The sequence below is a fragment of the Atractosteus spatula genome, chromosome 15, assembly GCF_055471065.1.
Source record: "Atractosteus spatula isolate fAtrSpa1 chromosome 15, fAtrSpa1.hap1, whole genome shotgun sequence".
NCBI lineage: Eukaryota > Metazoa > Chordata > Actinopteri > Semionotiformes > Lepisosteidae > Atractosteus > Atractosteus spatula.
Window position 1 is genome coordinate 2,853,439 of NC_142720.1, and position 15,973 is coordinate 2,869,411.

Below are 15,973 nucleotides of genomic sequence, written 5' to 3' on the forward strand. Positions count from 1 at the left end.
AGTGTGTGGCTGCTTGTTGCCTCCTTCATGACACCCTGTATCTAGTGGACTGAAGCTGAGTTATCAGGAACAGAAATGTGCTCAGTGTTTCTGCTGTGTAAGAGGCTGTTTTTCTTGGAAAGGGGCCCAAGGAGAGGTGTCATCAGAAGTATGTACTGTATAAAAGGGGCTGATTCTTCTAATTTCTTAAGTTATGAAGGGCTTCAGTAAGGTAGAACCTCTGCAGTAAGTAAGTGTTATTAAGCTTCTGTTCTCCTTTTTGCATTGTTGGCGTTTGAAATTGTACTACAAACAGTTCCTGTTTTGCATATGAGTTGTGTGTTTTAGCCATACTGTAAAAAATGTAGAAAAGGCATTTAAATCTTCAAATACCAGTAATCTTTTTGATTCTCTTAAAAAAAATACTTTTTTGGAATTGAAGGAATGCAGTCCACCTGATTAAAATGTGAAACCATAAGAATAGTAGAAATTGTGTGGTCTAGAATAGATTTGAACATTCATGTTTTCAAAAGAGTTTGCTGTTCAGATACTTTGATCAATAGTAATTACTCATTAATTTCTAAACAAACAGACTGTTAGAGTGAAGTGGAGAGAGTTGCTCTGATCCTCTCTGGTTCCCTTCTCTTTTTATGCTAACAGGGAGGCAGGTAGGTGTTCAGCAGCCAGCTGTGCGCTTAGTTAGGAGGCTTACAACGGAAAGGCACTGAGCCAGCTAAACTGGAATTGTCTGATTTAATTAATGAGACAGCGGTTTGAATTTACATCCATGCTGGTTTCTGCTGTGTGGAATTTCCTAAGCTGTTCATTGAATATTTGAAGTAGTTTGTTTTTATGTTATGACAAGTTACACAGCATGCAAGTCATGCATTGATAACTTTATTCCCAGATTTTTAGACTAAGTACATTCATTCTGGAAATTAATTTAAAAATATTTTTAAGCATACATGATGTCTGCAGTTCTCTCTTCCATGACACCAGGTGCAGCTCACAATCAAAGACCTTGTCCTGAGCTTAATCTACTATGTAGATACAGCATTAAATACGTATTATATGCAGTAAATCCTTTTTTGTTATAGTTCTAAATTTAAATTAATAATTAATCCACAGTATTACACAAAAAAATCCTGTGGGCCCTATAGTCAAAATGCTTGGGTGCCTTACATCCAGGTAGGAAGCAAATAAAAGTGCCCATTTCTAATACAGGTCCCTGTGTTATTGCAGTGCTGGCAGAAATATGCATGTAGTCACATTGTGGGAAACTGTTCAGTGGATTAGCATATAATGAGATATGTGGCTTTAATCATGTTTGAAATAGTTTTCATGTAGCTTATCCCATGACAAGATGCCTTTCTCATTGGATGACGGGGCTTTCTAGTGAAGTGCACCAGACTTACCCGGAGCCCTCTTCTTGAGACTGCTCAAGCCTCTCTGTCTTTTTGTTTTCAAAAGCCATTTAAAAACACCTCTGTGGACAGGTGTTTCCCAAACCTGAATGCAGAAATATTGTTTATTTCTTCATCTCATAATATTCTTCATTCCTATGTACTTTACTATTGACTTGTTGTCTCCACTGTAACGCACTTAGATATGAAAGGCACTATATATTACTCCCATTCCAGTAGTACTATCATCAAGGTGGCTATATGAAGACTCGTATTAAAGCAAGGCTTTGCAGTATTCATAACATATTCTCGAGTGGTTACTAATGCATGCAGATGGTCTGCCGTACATAAGCATTCTAATGTAAGAATCTGCAGAGGAACAAGTAGAAGTTATTTTCTACATAATTAAAAAAAAGTTTTAGCTGTGGAGCCTCTTCAGGTGTGTCAGTCTGAATGAACAGACAAGATCATCAGAAAATGAATGTGGTATTTACTATTAATCTTCACTGTGCTAGTCTGGGTCTGGATTCAGGGTGTTTGCAATGGTTGAATGGAACTCAGGAAAGCTGTATACTTGCCAGTGGTTTGAAATTTGCACGGTTCATAACTATTCAACCATTCTTTGTCAGGTTCATTGTGGATATTTGAAACCCAAGACAAAATGACATCAATAAATCCTCCAAAGGACAAGTAAGTACTTTATCAGTTTCAATGCTGTTTGCATGTCTGAGTGCAAAGAAGTAGGGTTCTTGTCTGCCACCCTGTCTGTTGCTGTTTCCAGGTACCGAGCTGTGTGGCTGATATTCTTCATCCTGGGGCTGGGCACTCTTCTGCCATGGAACTTCTTCATGACTGCAACAATGGTATCTGAGAGTTTGGGTTTTTTTCCCCATTTGATAAGACTTTTATTTTTAAGCAGTGCGTTACAAAATTCCTTAATTCCACAAAGACATGACTAGTTTTATTTAACCTCAAAAGATTTGTCTAGAGGTGGACCAAACAACGTTTTGTGAGCCCCGTACCAATCGCTGATTTTCTGTCAGCAGGATCGGCCGACTGATAAGATCCGGAGGGGGTTTGTGTGTTACTATCCAGCCAAAGACACAAAAGATGGTATAAGCTAAAATTGTTTTATTAACAAGTAAGACAACGATTGATGCAACCAACTCACATGAAGTAATAAGCTGCAGTCTAAGAATTTTTATCTAATGAAGATGACCAAATGCCATTATCTGAAAAGTATTTCTGACTGGGAATGGCATAGTGTGGCTCTAGGTGAGATATCAAGTGGCAGAATCCTACATCTTCAACAACCGAAAATGGTTGGTTATCTAGCGCAATAAATTCCATTATTTTGGTAGGAATTCAGTTTGCTTTCGGGCTATTGCTGTTGTACTTTTGGTATCTCTCAAATGTCACCTGCACTGACTTAATGTCATTGTAGCTTTATACATCTTTCCTAGCTGATGGAGCCTGCTAGCAGAATATGTATGATACTCTGTACCCATATAGTGGTAGGAGCTGTGAACTCCTGCTGAATTCACATGCTAAACTCTAACCTTCACGCTTGCTTTAGCACAGGTGCTTCTCCCTCTCTGTACTAAACTCCTGATGGGGACGGGATGTTTATACTAAACACCTTGATAAGGAGGGAATGTTTTAAGTGCTTTCTGAGTCCTGCAGTTTCTTGAGACAGCTACCTGAAAGACAGGAGGGGGAGGGTGTAGAGAAAAGTATATATAAGCTGTGTAGAGCCATATCCCCTTTTGAGCAACACAACAATAAGCCTCAGATGTGTTGCTCCTTGTATGCCTACAATAAATAAACACTTCAGGCTCGAATCTCTTGGTTTCTACATAGCTCTGCTAGTTTCTGATACTCACTGTACTTGGTCGGGTGATGTGCTCTTTAGTGTCGTATCAGGTTAGTTGAATTAAAATTCTTTGTGTTGCTCCCCCCACAAGACACGTTAGTTTTACAAACATTGTAAATAGCATTGGCTTGATCTGGATCAGATATTTAAAAAAACTGCCAGATGGATGACATGTTTTCATTCCAAGGTACATGGCGAAATTTTGGCTCAAATATTTTGCGTCATAGATCGGCCAAAAGAAAGGAACATCGGCCGATCACATATTTAAAATGGAAAATGGCCGGTTTTCCGATCTATAGCCGATCAATGCTTCCACCCCTAGGTTTGTCACACATCTCTATCATTGCACAGGAAAAGAAAAACTGGCAGTTTATAGCAATTGTCATCTCATTTTCACAATGACTGGGGAGGAATTAAGAGGCTAAATGTTCACACTATAGTGCATTAAACTTGGTGCATCAATAGGGGTTGCCTGGGGTTCAATTCTGGGCAGGGACACCTGTGTGGAGTTTGCATCTTTTCATGTTCATATTGTTTTTTGTTTAATCCATCTCCTCCCATATCCCAAAACATGCTGACTGGTTATTGGGCTTATTGTAGCCATTTCCATTCTGACCAGGAGTGAGGTCCTCTTTAATCTACTCTGCCTGGAGTGGCTTTACTAAAGTGCTGACCCCAGTATGTGTGGGATAATGTTGAGATGAAATGCCATTGCTTCATTTAAACAAGTGGGAAGAACCAATTATGCCTTTCCAGTTGCTTAAAACGCTATTTTCTGGTCCTAGTTCCTCATTTTGCTTGCTTTGCAGTATTTCACGAGTCGGCTTAAAGATGAGGTGGCAATCAACATCACAGGCAACCTGACAGATGGGGTGGCCCAAAATTACTTGGAGGCGAAGTTCAACAACTTTATGACCCTGTGTGCCATGCTGCCCCTGCTGCTTTTCACCTGCCTCAACTCCTTCCTGCACCAGAAGTAAGGAGCTTCCTGTGCTCTGCCCGTGAATCACATAACGGTGGATTGCTTTTACCAAAGAGTAAAACAGTAATAGTTGAGGCTGTGTGCTGGCTAGGTTAATGTTGGTTAATGTTGTAAGGTTGTAAATTATGTATTGTACATTAGGGTAGGAAAGTGACAGTGGTGACATCATTTTTTTAAAAGGGGGGAGATGAGATTTAGTGTCAGATGTCTGAGAAATATCTGCAACTCCTGCTATCCCTGATGCCTATGCTATTAAGGAGAGGAGTTACATTATCTTGTGGTCTTTTTCCCTAGGATTCCACAGAAGGTGCGCATCATGGGCAGCCTGTTTGTAATTCTGTTTGTGTTCATGCTGACAGCAGCGGTGGTCAAGATCTCTCTCTCTCCAGTCAGCTTCTTCACACTCACCATGATCAAAATTATCTGCATCAACTGTGAGTATCAGCCCAGCCTGCCTGCACCTAACTGCAGTTAAACACGAGGGGTCTTCTCTTGGGAGTGACAGCACTTTTTAATCTCCTCTTTCTGTACCTGTGAACAGGTGTCAAGTTCACACCTTAGACTTGCTGCCTAAAACATTGCAAGACTTATGTTTTAAGGGGTGGGATGTATCGATTAGTAGAGGTCTGAAGTAGTATAATTGTCTGCACTTTTTGGGTTGAGTGTTTTAAGAAATCTTTGAGAATCATAAGTCTGAATCCCCTGACACCATGTTTGATTTGGCTAGTAAATAGAGTTGATCTTAAAGAATATATCAAACAAATAACAAATATTTTCACAGACATTACGTTTTACATTTTTGTCAGGAGCTGAGAATCTGTATACACCTCATGTTTCTGCTGAAGTTTTATTTCTTCACTGTATTTTTTCACACCTGTCATTCCCTTGATTTAGTTGATGGCGTTTATATTCAAGTAGGTAGCTGCGTCAGCATGCGTAGGCTGCAAAGGAACAAGTAAAGGTTTAAGTAATAGGTTTGTTCCATGCTGAAAAGAGAAGAAAGGAAACACAACATTTCGGCTGCTTGTTTCTGATTCTCTATTGAGCGCAATGTAGTTCATATTACTGCCTTCATCTTGGCTCATCCTGTTGCTGATAAGTCCCTCCCAGAGGCCCAGTGTGGAGAACAAGCTGGGGCTATAAATTCCACCCCACACACACACGTTCTTCTCTGGCCCGGGGGGCATGCTGTTGTGTGTGTCTACATGCCAGAGAAGAACATCGGTTTCTAGAATTACGCTTCTCAGAATAAAGCCTTATGGATGCCATCTCTGACACCCAGGGACTTTGCAGGCAGATAATATCACTCTGCAACTCACAACTGGCAACCCACTGAAGCTAAGCAGGTGTGAGCCTGGTCAGTACCTGGATGGGAGACCTCTTGGGAAAAACTAAGGTTGCTGCTGGAAGAGGTGTTAGTGGGGCCAGCAGGGGGTGCTCACCCTGCAGTCCATGTGGGTCCTAATACCCCAGAATAATGAGGGGAACACTATACTGTAAACAGGCGCCGTCCTTTGGATGAGACATAAAACCGAGGGCCTGACTCTCTGTGGCCAAAAATCCCAGGGTGTTTCTTGAAAAGAGTAGGGGTTTACCCCGGCGTCCTGGCTAAATTTCCCATTGACCCTTACCAATCATGGCCTCCTAATAATCCCCATCTATGAATTGGCTTCATTACTCTGCTCTCCTCCCCAGTGATAGCTGATGTGTGGTGAGTGTTCTGGTGCACTATGGCTGTTGTCGCATCATCCAGGTGGGGCTACACATTGGTGGTGGTGGAGGGGGTCCCCATTACCTGTAAAGCGCTTTGAGTGGAGTGTCCAGAAATGCTCTATATAAGTGTAAGCAATTATTATAATGTAAAACACAAAGCTGGGCACAGGAGATACAGAAGAGTCTATCATTTGCAAGGGAATGTTCTGATGCTGTAACTCGTAGGTGAAAGGACAATGGCCAGGTTCACAGCATCTTCAGGAGTGAAGAGTAACCAATCACAGTTTGTATATAGAGCTTGCAAGCCTGGACCTACTGTCTGAAGACTACATGCTTTTGTATTGGTCTCCCCATTATTGAAGATATGTTCCCTTAAAGTATCGAGTACATGCCTCTTTTTCTTAGCTGTGAAAGTGTAAAGATAAGGATTGCTTCCCAACTTAGTTAAGCATGGGAGCACATTGGATTATACTAGGCTTATACACATGATTTATTTCCTAAACCTGGTCCTTTGACCTTTGAGCCATATTTTTCCTGTTTTCTGTGCGCCTCAATTTCCTTTTCTCCCTCAGCTTTTGGAGCCATCTTGCAGGGTAGCCTGTTTGGCCTGGCAGGCCTGCTGCCCGCCACCTACACCACCCCGATCATGAGTGGGCAGGGCCTGGCAGGCACCTTTGCTGCAGTTGCGATGATCTGTGCCATTGCAAGTAAGTGTTGGTTAGACAGATGGCCTTGGGGAAAGTGGGATTTCTCTAATGAGCTGATTGCATCCCTTGTATTGTTCTCTGTCAAAGTATGAGCTAGGTTTACGTCTGTGGGTGTGAATGATGCATAATCACTCACTCTAGGATGCTCCTCTTGAAGTGTACGTATTAACTTGTTTTAAAATAAGATCAGAAGCTCCGTGAAGTTGGGACCCCTACAGACGGCACAAATAATTAAACCCACCTCTTTCGTTAGTGCTACGTTTTTGGCGTTGAAAGTTGCGTTTGTGCTGCTTTCGTTTCCGAGATATAGCGCCTTGTTTTTTCGGGGTTGTGACATCACTCAGCCCCCCCTACAACGTCGTAGGGGAACCGGGCCGGTCTCAATCGTTAGTACTGCATTTGTGCCGGTTTGTGCCATTGAAAGTAGCGTTTGTGCCACTTTCGTTCCCGAGATATATATTTTTTTTAAAGTCCTGAAGTCCTGGTTCCTTTTCACGTTGGCGAATGTGCTTTGCATAAAAAAGAGCAACAATGGTTCAGAAAGTTGCAAATTCAAGTCTTTTTAAATACGTGCCTCAACACACAGATCGAATCTTCACATGTCCCTTGATGCCTATGTTTATTTAAGAAGGAGACAATGCGAAACTGATTACTTCTTCAGATTTTTTAAAAAGGACACCGCTACGAGGTATTAAGACGTGTTCGTTAAAGCCTCTCTGTAAGAACATACAGTTGTTTGCTAATGTTCGCTTTTTAAGGCTACACCCGTAACTCTTCTGATTTGGGTATGATATTGGAGACACATTTAATTTTCCTGTACACACAAACGCATAGAAGATAATGATATTAAATGCAAAATCCACCGCCGTACCTTCACCAGGGCAAGCAGAGGAACAAAGTTGCAGAATTGTTACTCTCGCGCCGGTAACAGACGCTTGAATTCGGCGGACGGGGTCACTGGAGGTCAAAGTCACAGTGCATGGTCACGTGATCACCGGAAAAACAAGGCGCTATATCTCCGGAATGAAAGCGGCACAAATGCTACTTTCAACGGCACAAACCGGCACTAATGAAAGAGATGGGTTTCATTGTTTGTAGGGGGGCCAACTTCACGGAGCTAAGATCAGAACATGAGAAAGCACACAACTGTTACCGGAAATGGAACTGAGAGATGCACTGCATTCTCGCTTGTCGCTTGTTGCTTGTTATGCTACCAGGCCGACTTTGAAAAACGTGTGTCTGCTAGATTAGGTGGTATTTATTTTGCATAAGATTGTTCTTTACTTGCTGATTGCCACAAGGCTGTCTGAGGTTGGGCCACATGCGTTGTGCCCAGGCTTTTGGTTACAATGTTCTTGTTTAAAATAGTTGTATTTCACAAAATACAGTAGTTTGTGAAACTGTATTTTCAATATGATCTAAGTTCTAAAGTTTCAAATTAGCTTATTAAATACACTAGAATACAGAATCTTTAACTGAGATGTTTTATAATCCGATATTCATTGTTTGGTGCCCAGCTGCGGGTGCTGTGGTTTATTCCCCTCCCTGTCTTTTCTTCAGGTGGTTCAGAGTTGCAGGACAGCTCCTTTGGGTATTTTATCACAGCATGTGTGGTGATCATTGTGGCCATTGTCTCCTATGTCACCCTTCCCAAACTGGTGAGATGCCCGTTCTTTATCGCCATGTTCTTCAAGGAGACATGCAAACTGGAAAAAAGTCAGTGAATATAAAAGCCAAAGCAGATCAAAAGTAGTTAATGCCCTAGAGCGTTCATGAGAAGCACTTTTGTGAAACCAGTTATTATTTTTACAAAAACACAATTGCAAAACATCCACTGTGATAAAAGCCAAATTATTATCGAAACACAAAGATCATCATTGCACTGCCTAGTGTGAGTAACATTTAATCTTAAACATGGAAGGAGAATGAACTTCAGCTTCTCATTAAGATCATCCTAACTGTTTTGCAATTTTATACCATCTTGCTTTGCAGGATTTCTTTCTGTACTATTCAACAGGCAACAGTGCCAATCCTGCTGAAGGCGTCAGGGATGAGGAGACCAAACTGGATTTGCTGAAGAAAGGTAAATGCCTGAGGTGTTAGCAGATCTGGAGTATGACCCACCCCATGTCCTGCACATTTCTCATGTTTCTGTACTTCATATGGAATGATCTTATTTGTTAATAGCAAAAGTCAAAACTAACTGAACTAACAGGTTATAAAAAGCATATACAGTACATCTTTCAGCTAAGTGTGCTTTTTCTTTTCTTACACATGCTTCTGAAATGCTATAGAGCACAAAGACCACCAACTCTCAGCTCCTGCACTTCAAAGTTGCCAAAGGTATCTGGTTCCCTTGGAGCTCTGACTCCACAACAGCAGTTCAATGTAAATTGGCAGGGGCTATTTTGCTGTTCAGCAGCAGGAACACATAGTATAAACTTTCCAAACCTGAGGGCTGACCACAATGTTACTGCCACTGTGAAACTGCGACACATCTGGCTACTTCACATTAACATTGGGTGTACAACACCATTACAAATTAGTTATTCAGTTTAACAGTTTCTTCAGTTTTATTTATAAGAGTTACTGGAAGCAGAATTTATGGTTGGCACATTAACATTCCAGCTTCTCCAGTTTGCTGGGCAAATTCATCTTGCTTTGTAATTCTGCATTTTTGTCTTCACAGAAAACATCAATAGTGTGGACAAGAGTGTAGCCTTCAGTGAGCACACAAGCTCCTCAGTGTTCGAGATTTTCAAAAAGGTAAATTGGTCTGTAGCAACACATACTGTACTTCCAAACCAATGTGACTTGGCCACAGCATTCCAAAGAACATGTTTAGATGATAATTTTATTTATAACACCCTCCCAATTCTGTAGAGCAGTATTTCCAAACCAGTCCTCCAGTGTGCTAACCAGAAACTGTGTTGGAGCAGGTACTGTCTTTCTGATGAAACATTAAACGGTAGTCCTGAATACTTGGTCATTAAACGATTCTTATGGCTGTTTTTAAAAAAGCAGAAATATTGACTGTTCAGAAGAGACCCTTTAGAAGACATTGCTGTTCAGCTGAGGCATTTTCTTTCCTGCCTGCAGATCTGGGTGATGGCTCTGTCTGTATGCTTCGTGTTCACCGTGACCATCGGAACGTTCCCTGCTGTGACTGCAGATGTCAAATCGACTATTGCAGGGGACAGCACCTGGGGTATGTTGCCCCTGTGCTTTCCCAGTTCGTCTGAGGCTTTATGTAATCAAACAGCAGTAGTTGGTCCCTGGGATCAATGCAAGTGTACGAATGTTTTGTCCAAGACAGTTTTTCTTCTGTACCTCTTTTTAACACCTTTATTAACTTTAGCTCTTGTTTTTACCTTACTACTCATATTCTATTCCCCATCCATTTCATTAACTCATAAACTGACAAGGTCAAAAGTAATTTGTCAGGACGAACAATTTGCAGTTTATGTTTAGTCACTCAAGACCACTGTGGGCTTTTGGGCATAGACTGTGCTATGTTGGGTGATATGTCACACAGTTTAGCTAACGTGAATTATTGTCTGGATCAGGCACCTTTTTGTGTGGAGTTGACTTGTTCTCTCGGATTCTCTGGATACTCAAGTTTCCTCATTATTTGGCTCCTGACAACTATAGATTTACGCACACTGCTAGACAGGGAAGGCAAGGAGGGGGAGTGGCATGTATCTACAGTGGTGATTTTAACTGTAAAAAATTCTTTGTTGGTGATTTTTTATCATTTGAGCATGTGGCACTCACTCTTATATACAGTATGAGACTTCTGTGCTGTTTGTTGCTATTTATAGACCTCCCAAGTATAATGGTGATTTCTTGGGGTAATTTGCTGAATTATTATCAGTTGCATCTACCAGCTATGATAAAATTCTTTTCACTGTTAATTTTAACTTGCATATTGATAACTCATCAGACACTAACACTATGAAATTCATCAGACTCTTGGGGATGTTTGACTATAAGAAGCATGTGGATAGTTCTACTCTTAAACTTGGTCACATCTTGGACTTGGTTGTCTGTAAAAGTTTAGACACAGAGGTGTTACTAATATCTGATGTACTGATGTCGGACCATTTTTGTGTATTCTTTCAAGTTAATTTACAAGTCAGGAAGAAAGCACCTGAATGTTATGATAAAAAGCACTACATAAATTCAAAAACATCTCAGAAGTTTAAAAACGTTTTAAATAATGTTTCATGCACAGCGATGTCTCCCTCTTGCAACAATCTGGTTTATGCTCTGAATGCTAAACTTAGGGAAACTCTTGACACTGTTGCACCAGCCAAATGGAAGAAAATCTCACTCACTCATAAAACTCCTTGGACGAATGAAGAAATACATCAGCTTAAGAGAAATTGTTGCAAATCAGGCGCTTATGGAGAAAACCTAAACTTCAGGTTCATTATGACATTCTGAGAGAACAGATTTCTACCTACAATAATTCCCTTTTGCAAAAGAGCTTAACAGTTGTGCAGTGTACTGAAGAATTTAAGGGAAACAGTTACCTCTGTGATGGAAAGATTTCAAGACACCAAAACTGTTTCTACACCTTGAAATTGGTGGTTCTGTTGTAGATGTGGTTGTTGTAGCTGTTGTGTGTGTTTCATCCTCATTGTGACAGAAACTGATGGCTCTCATCCTGCTGAGCGCAAAGGAGAAATTTTAGTTCTCCGACCAACATAAATACAGTAGTAAAAATTATATAACAGTCAGTGTACAGTATATTTGTTGCTCTGGACTAGTCTGTTGCTGTGTGTATTACTAAGGTGTTATAAGCAGATACTCTGCAGTTCCAAATCTGGGCTTTTACTGATTAAGTTACAGTGCTGGGTTTGTCTCACTGGTAACCCTGAGATTTTTGTCTTTATTTCACTCAAAGGCATACTTAAAATAATAAAATGTCTTGCAATCAAAGTTGTATGTTTTATAATTCATCTCAAAGAGCCTACATTCCTATAGCACACAAGTGGCCAATAGAGTTCAAAAGGGCATAGTTTCAGAAAACTTGACTGCATTAATAATGAAAGATGTTTTAGTTTTTAATTGCTTTGGCTTCTTTCTCCTGCTTCTATAGGAAAGTACTTCATCCCTGTGTCCTGCTTCCTGCTCTTCAACCTGCTGGATTGGGCTGGGAGAAGCCTGACTGCCGTCTGCATGTGGGTGAGTTCCAGCCTCCAACTCAGCATTCCAGACCTCTGTCTGCGTGCTCCTATCCTGCTGCAACTCCCCTCTCCTGCTTCAGTTCCTCTCTCTGCTCCTCTCCTGCTTCAGTTCCTCTCTCTGCTCCTCTCCTGCTGCAGCTCCCCTCTCTGCTCCTCTCCTGCTGCAGCTCCCCTCTCTGCTCCTCTCCTGCTGTCTAAGAACCACTGATTGGAATTATGTACTATATTTTTGTTTGGTGAAAACATTAAACATTTTTTTTGTTTTCTGTTGCTCTGATCTGGAAACCACATTGTTCCAGTTATGCTTTCAAATAAAATACTATCCCATAATGAATTCGCAAGGGGTGTTTGTCTTGGGAGTTTTTCCCTGATAAACAGTGGAATCATGGAAAATACTTACTGCATCTGAAGTGTTTTCCTTCTTGCACAAACTGTACAATGTAAGGAATATGCTGTGAAATTACCATCTGATTTTAATTTCTCAACATTGTAGCAAAACATTTTGGTGTTACCGTTCTAAAAACTATAATGGTTTAAAGCAAGTTTTACAGTTCTAAGAAAAGGTTTGTGAACCTCCGAATTTGCTCCATGGTTTTGTATATATTAGACCTAAAATGTAGTTGGATGTTTATAAAGATAATTGGAGTCTTTATAAAAGATGGAGCCAACCTAATTAAATGCAGTACACAGAGTCATAAAATGTACTGTATATTAGGATTACATAATTAACAAAAATAAGCCATCAGTAAATATCCCTGTGTGAATTAGGCTGTGGAACCATAGATTTAGTAACTGGTGACAGCAATAACTCTAATTAAATATTTCCTATAACTCTTCATCAGTCTCTTGCATCAGCTTTTAGAGAATTTTGGCCCAGTTCTTACAGAACTCTCATCAAGTCGGAAACAGCTCAGGTTATGCCATACCATTTAAATGGGGTTTAGGTCCAGACTTTGACTTGGCCAATCCAAATGCAAAGTTTCTTTTTATGCATGGGTGTAGTTCTCCAGAACTTGCTGATACAGCTCTGAATTCATGGCTCTGTCAATGATGACAGTCTATCTGGGTCCAGAGGCAGCCAAGCAGTCCCAAACCATGATTGATGGCTGGGATAAGGGCCTTCAGCTGGAAGGCAGTTTGGTTTTTGTTGCATAAAACATTTCATCGGTGCCAGAAGTGTTTGACTCGTCTGTCCTGAGAACATCCTTTTAGAAGTCTTGTGATTCATCCACACACTCTTTGGGTCAGGTGGGTGGCAATAATCATTTTAGAAATCAATGGTTTCTTCCTGGTTATCCTTACATGAACACCATTCTTTTCAGTAATTTCCTAAAGGCTGAAGCATGAACACTCACAAGCCACAGCAAGAGAGGCCTCTGATCCTTAGATGTTACTCAATCTTAGATGCTATGACTGGCCCTGTTAAAATCTCTATGGCCTTGAATATTTTCCACTTTAGGCTGTCTGGCAGTGGATATGTGCAGCCCCTAATGTTTAGAAATGGTTTAGTTTTGCCAAAAGTCCTTGTACTACACAAGGCTGTAGATGCTTGTTTCTGCCACCACACTGTCAGAATGAAGAACATTAAATGCAGTGGGGAATCAAAATTACATCATTATTGACACTGTAGATCATAATACGGTTTCCATTATGTGCACATCTAAACTCGGTCACACTTCTATGTTTATAGAAAATCAGCAAACTCTCAGCAAACTTAGAATATGGAATAAACATCACATCACATAAAAGATTTCAATACTATGTCCTAGCTTTGGCCACTCCTCTGTGTACTCAGTCCCTGATTTGGGTTGTGCACATTTGACATAATATGATTCACTGATTAAACATCCTCAAGCATTCAAGCAGAAGGGTGGCATGCAGTTGGTTTTCCACAGTAATACAGGAAAGCATTACGTCAAAAAAAATGCTGAATGTAGACTCTGATGATAACCCACGTTTATGGCCTGTTTCCTATTTCTCCAGTTGAGAAAACATGATAGAAAATAAGCAGAATTTACTATGTCTATAATTGCTGTGCCAAAATGTAGTAAATCTGCCAAGCTCGGTAAACCACAACCATAATGCAGCTCTTCTGTTGAGTCAGACAAGCTCATTAAGACAGTGAGTCAAGGACAGAATGAATTGGGCTTTGTGGTTTTATCATAGTCATGGTTTTGTCAGCAATGTATCAGATTGTTTGACTTTTGACCTGCGGCAAAGATATGGATTTGAATGACCCAACTAAGCTGATTTTCACTTTGAAATGGGATTTTCAAAAATTACTGAGAAGGCTACTCCAATAACACTGATGAATTATCTAGCTAACTGATACATCGGTTAACAGATGCTTATCAAATATCTCCTAAACATTAGTTTTTTTTTGCAGGTGACATGCAAACTATTATAAAAATATATAGTGAAAAATTGAAGATTTACTGTCTTGTTTCTGATAGAGAAGCTATTAAATAGCGATGCACAAGCTTCAAGTACTACAGTATCTCTGTTTAGAGACATTTATTCTAAAAATCAAGAGCTAGAATGGCCTCCCTCTTGTTTGGAAGCTCTCATTCGTATTTTTGGAGTTATAACTCCATATATAAGCAAGAGGAGAACAGAAAAAATCTTCATACCATATCTACAGTATATCTGTATGATGAGCTTATGGAAGGAGCTTGTTCAGTTTTTTAGCTTGTTCAGGTAGAACTTCCATCAGTCTAGAAGATATATATTGGGTCAAAGGGCACAAACATCAACCCTTCGTCCAGCATTGAAATGAAGCCCCACCTTGGTGACTTGAGGCAGCCATTCTGCACCAGCAGCTCAAGTGAAGCTGTGAGAATGTACTTTAATTTAGTAAAAAGTGTCTGATGGTACTAAACTCTAAAACCTAAAATGAAAGTTTGCTTGGACACCAGAGTTAACACTTCTGTTCTTACAAACAGTGTCATGGGATGTGTAATATGTAAGTAGTCTCCAGACAGGGTAGTAGACTGTAATTAATGTAATCCGAAGGACATGCCCTCCTAGCCCAGTGTCCCCTGGTGCACAGGGAAGAGCTAAAAGAGATGGTGGATACAGTGATGATTGGTGAGACTGAGAGGCGGATATGGATCATAGAGACAGAGTGCACAAGGTTTGCTGTGAGGGAAAAAAAATAATCTGAATCCAAAAGAAATTGGAAGACTGTGCAGTACAAGGTTTGAGAAGTAAAGTAGCTTAAATGCACAACAGGGGGAAGAACAAGGTTTGAGCACACCGCACAGGAGAAACAGGAGAATGGGTCATCTGGCCTAGTTGGATGGTCTTAGCTCTACTGACCTCAGCAGGGCCCCTTCTTATAGACTGCCTGTAAAAGAACATCCAAACCACAAAAGAACAGGAAAAAAAACAGCTGGCAAAGAGGGAACTATGATTCATCCTGGCTGCAAGACTCGTCTTCAGCCTCTCTTTCTCTAATTCATTCCTTATGTTCATCAGTACTTAAACTCACAAGAAACACAAGGGCTGTGGCACTTTCCATGAGTGTTTTTTTACTTTTGAATAAAACAAAAGCACTGAGTACAGCTAGCAAAAGCAAGAAGGCCATTGTCCAGAATTGTTCACATGCAGGACTGTTAATGTTAGTACCTTAATGCCTCCCTTTCCTACTTCTAGAGGCCATGATGGCTTTAACCAAACCTGAGATAACTCCAGCAGAGTTGCCATGTGTCTTTCTAGGAATTACCACAAATAAGTGACTTCACAATAATGGGTAAAAAATGAAAAAGGTTATGTGCCATTCAGCATTTGCAATTCTTTTTAATGTTTTTCCCTTTTCCCCAGCCAGGGAAGGACAGCAAGCTTTTGCCTATCTTGGTTGTTGCCCGTGTGGTGTTCGTACCCTTGTTCATGCTGTGTAACGTGCAGAAGAGAGTGAACCTGCCTGTGATCTTCGCGCACGATGTCTGGTTCATCATCTTCATGATTGTCTTTGCCTTCTCCAATGGATACCTTGCCAGCCTTTGCATGTGCTTTGGGCCCAAGTAAGAACTCACTCACAAACATGTAATGCTTTGAATCTGCATTTAACAGAGAAGCAGGCCTTGAAATCGTTGCACCAGTCCTGTAGTTTTCTAAACCCTTTT

The 15,973-nt window shown here is 40.6% G+C and overlaps 1 protein-coding gene across 6 annotated transcripts in view; it reads left to right on the top strand.

Moving 5' to 3' along the window:
* The window catches only part of LOC148819809 (equilibrative nucleoside transporter 1-like), a 45,642-nt gene that overhangs the window by 25,587 nt on the left and 4,082 nt on the right, over positions 1–15,973 (top strand). For 3 of the 6 annotated variants that reach the window (XM_088933659.1, XM_088933658.1, XM_088933655.1), the window contains exons 2-12: positions 2,012–2,072; positions 2,164–2,245; positions 4,065–4,231; positions 4,532–4,671; positions 6,523–6,657; positions 8,218–8,315; positions 8,650–8,740; positions 9,347–9,423; positions 9,757–9,865; positions 11,762–11,847; positions 15,672–15,871. In XM_088933659.1, the coding sequence (XP_088789785.1) occupies positions 2,044–2,072; positions 2,164–2,245; positions 4,065–4,231; positions 4,532–4,671; positions 6,523–6,657; positions 8,218–8,315; positions 8,650–8,740; positions 9,347–9,423; positions 9,757–9,865; positions 11,762–11,847; positions 15,672–15,871 (1,214 nt within the window). In that variant the 5' untranslated portion in view covers positions 2,012–2,043. Of the gene's footprint in view, positions 1–188; positions 230–2,011; positions 2,073–2,163; positions 2,246–4,064; positions 4,232–4,531; positions 4,672–6,522; positions 6,658–8,217; positions 8,316–8,649; positions 8,741–9,346; positions 9,424–9,756; positions 9,866–11,761; positions 11,848–15,671; positions 15,872–15,973 lie in introns of those variants that run through there. The other 3 variants (XM_088933656.1, XM_088933654.1, XM_088933660.1) reach the window with 3 other exon arrangements.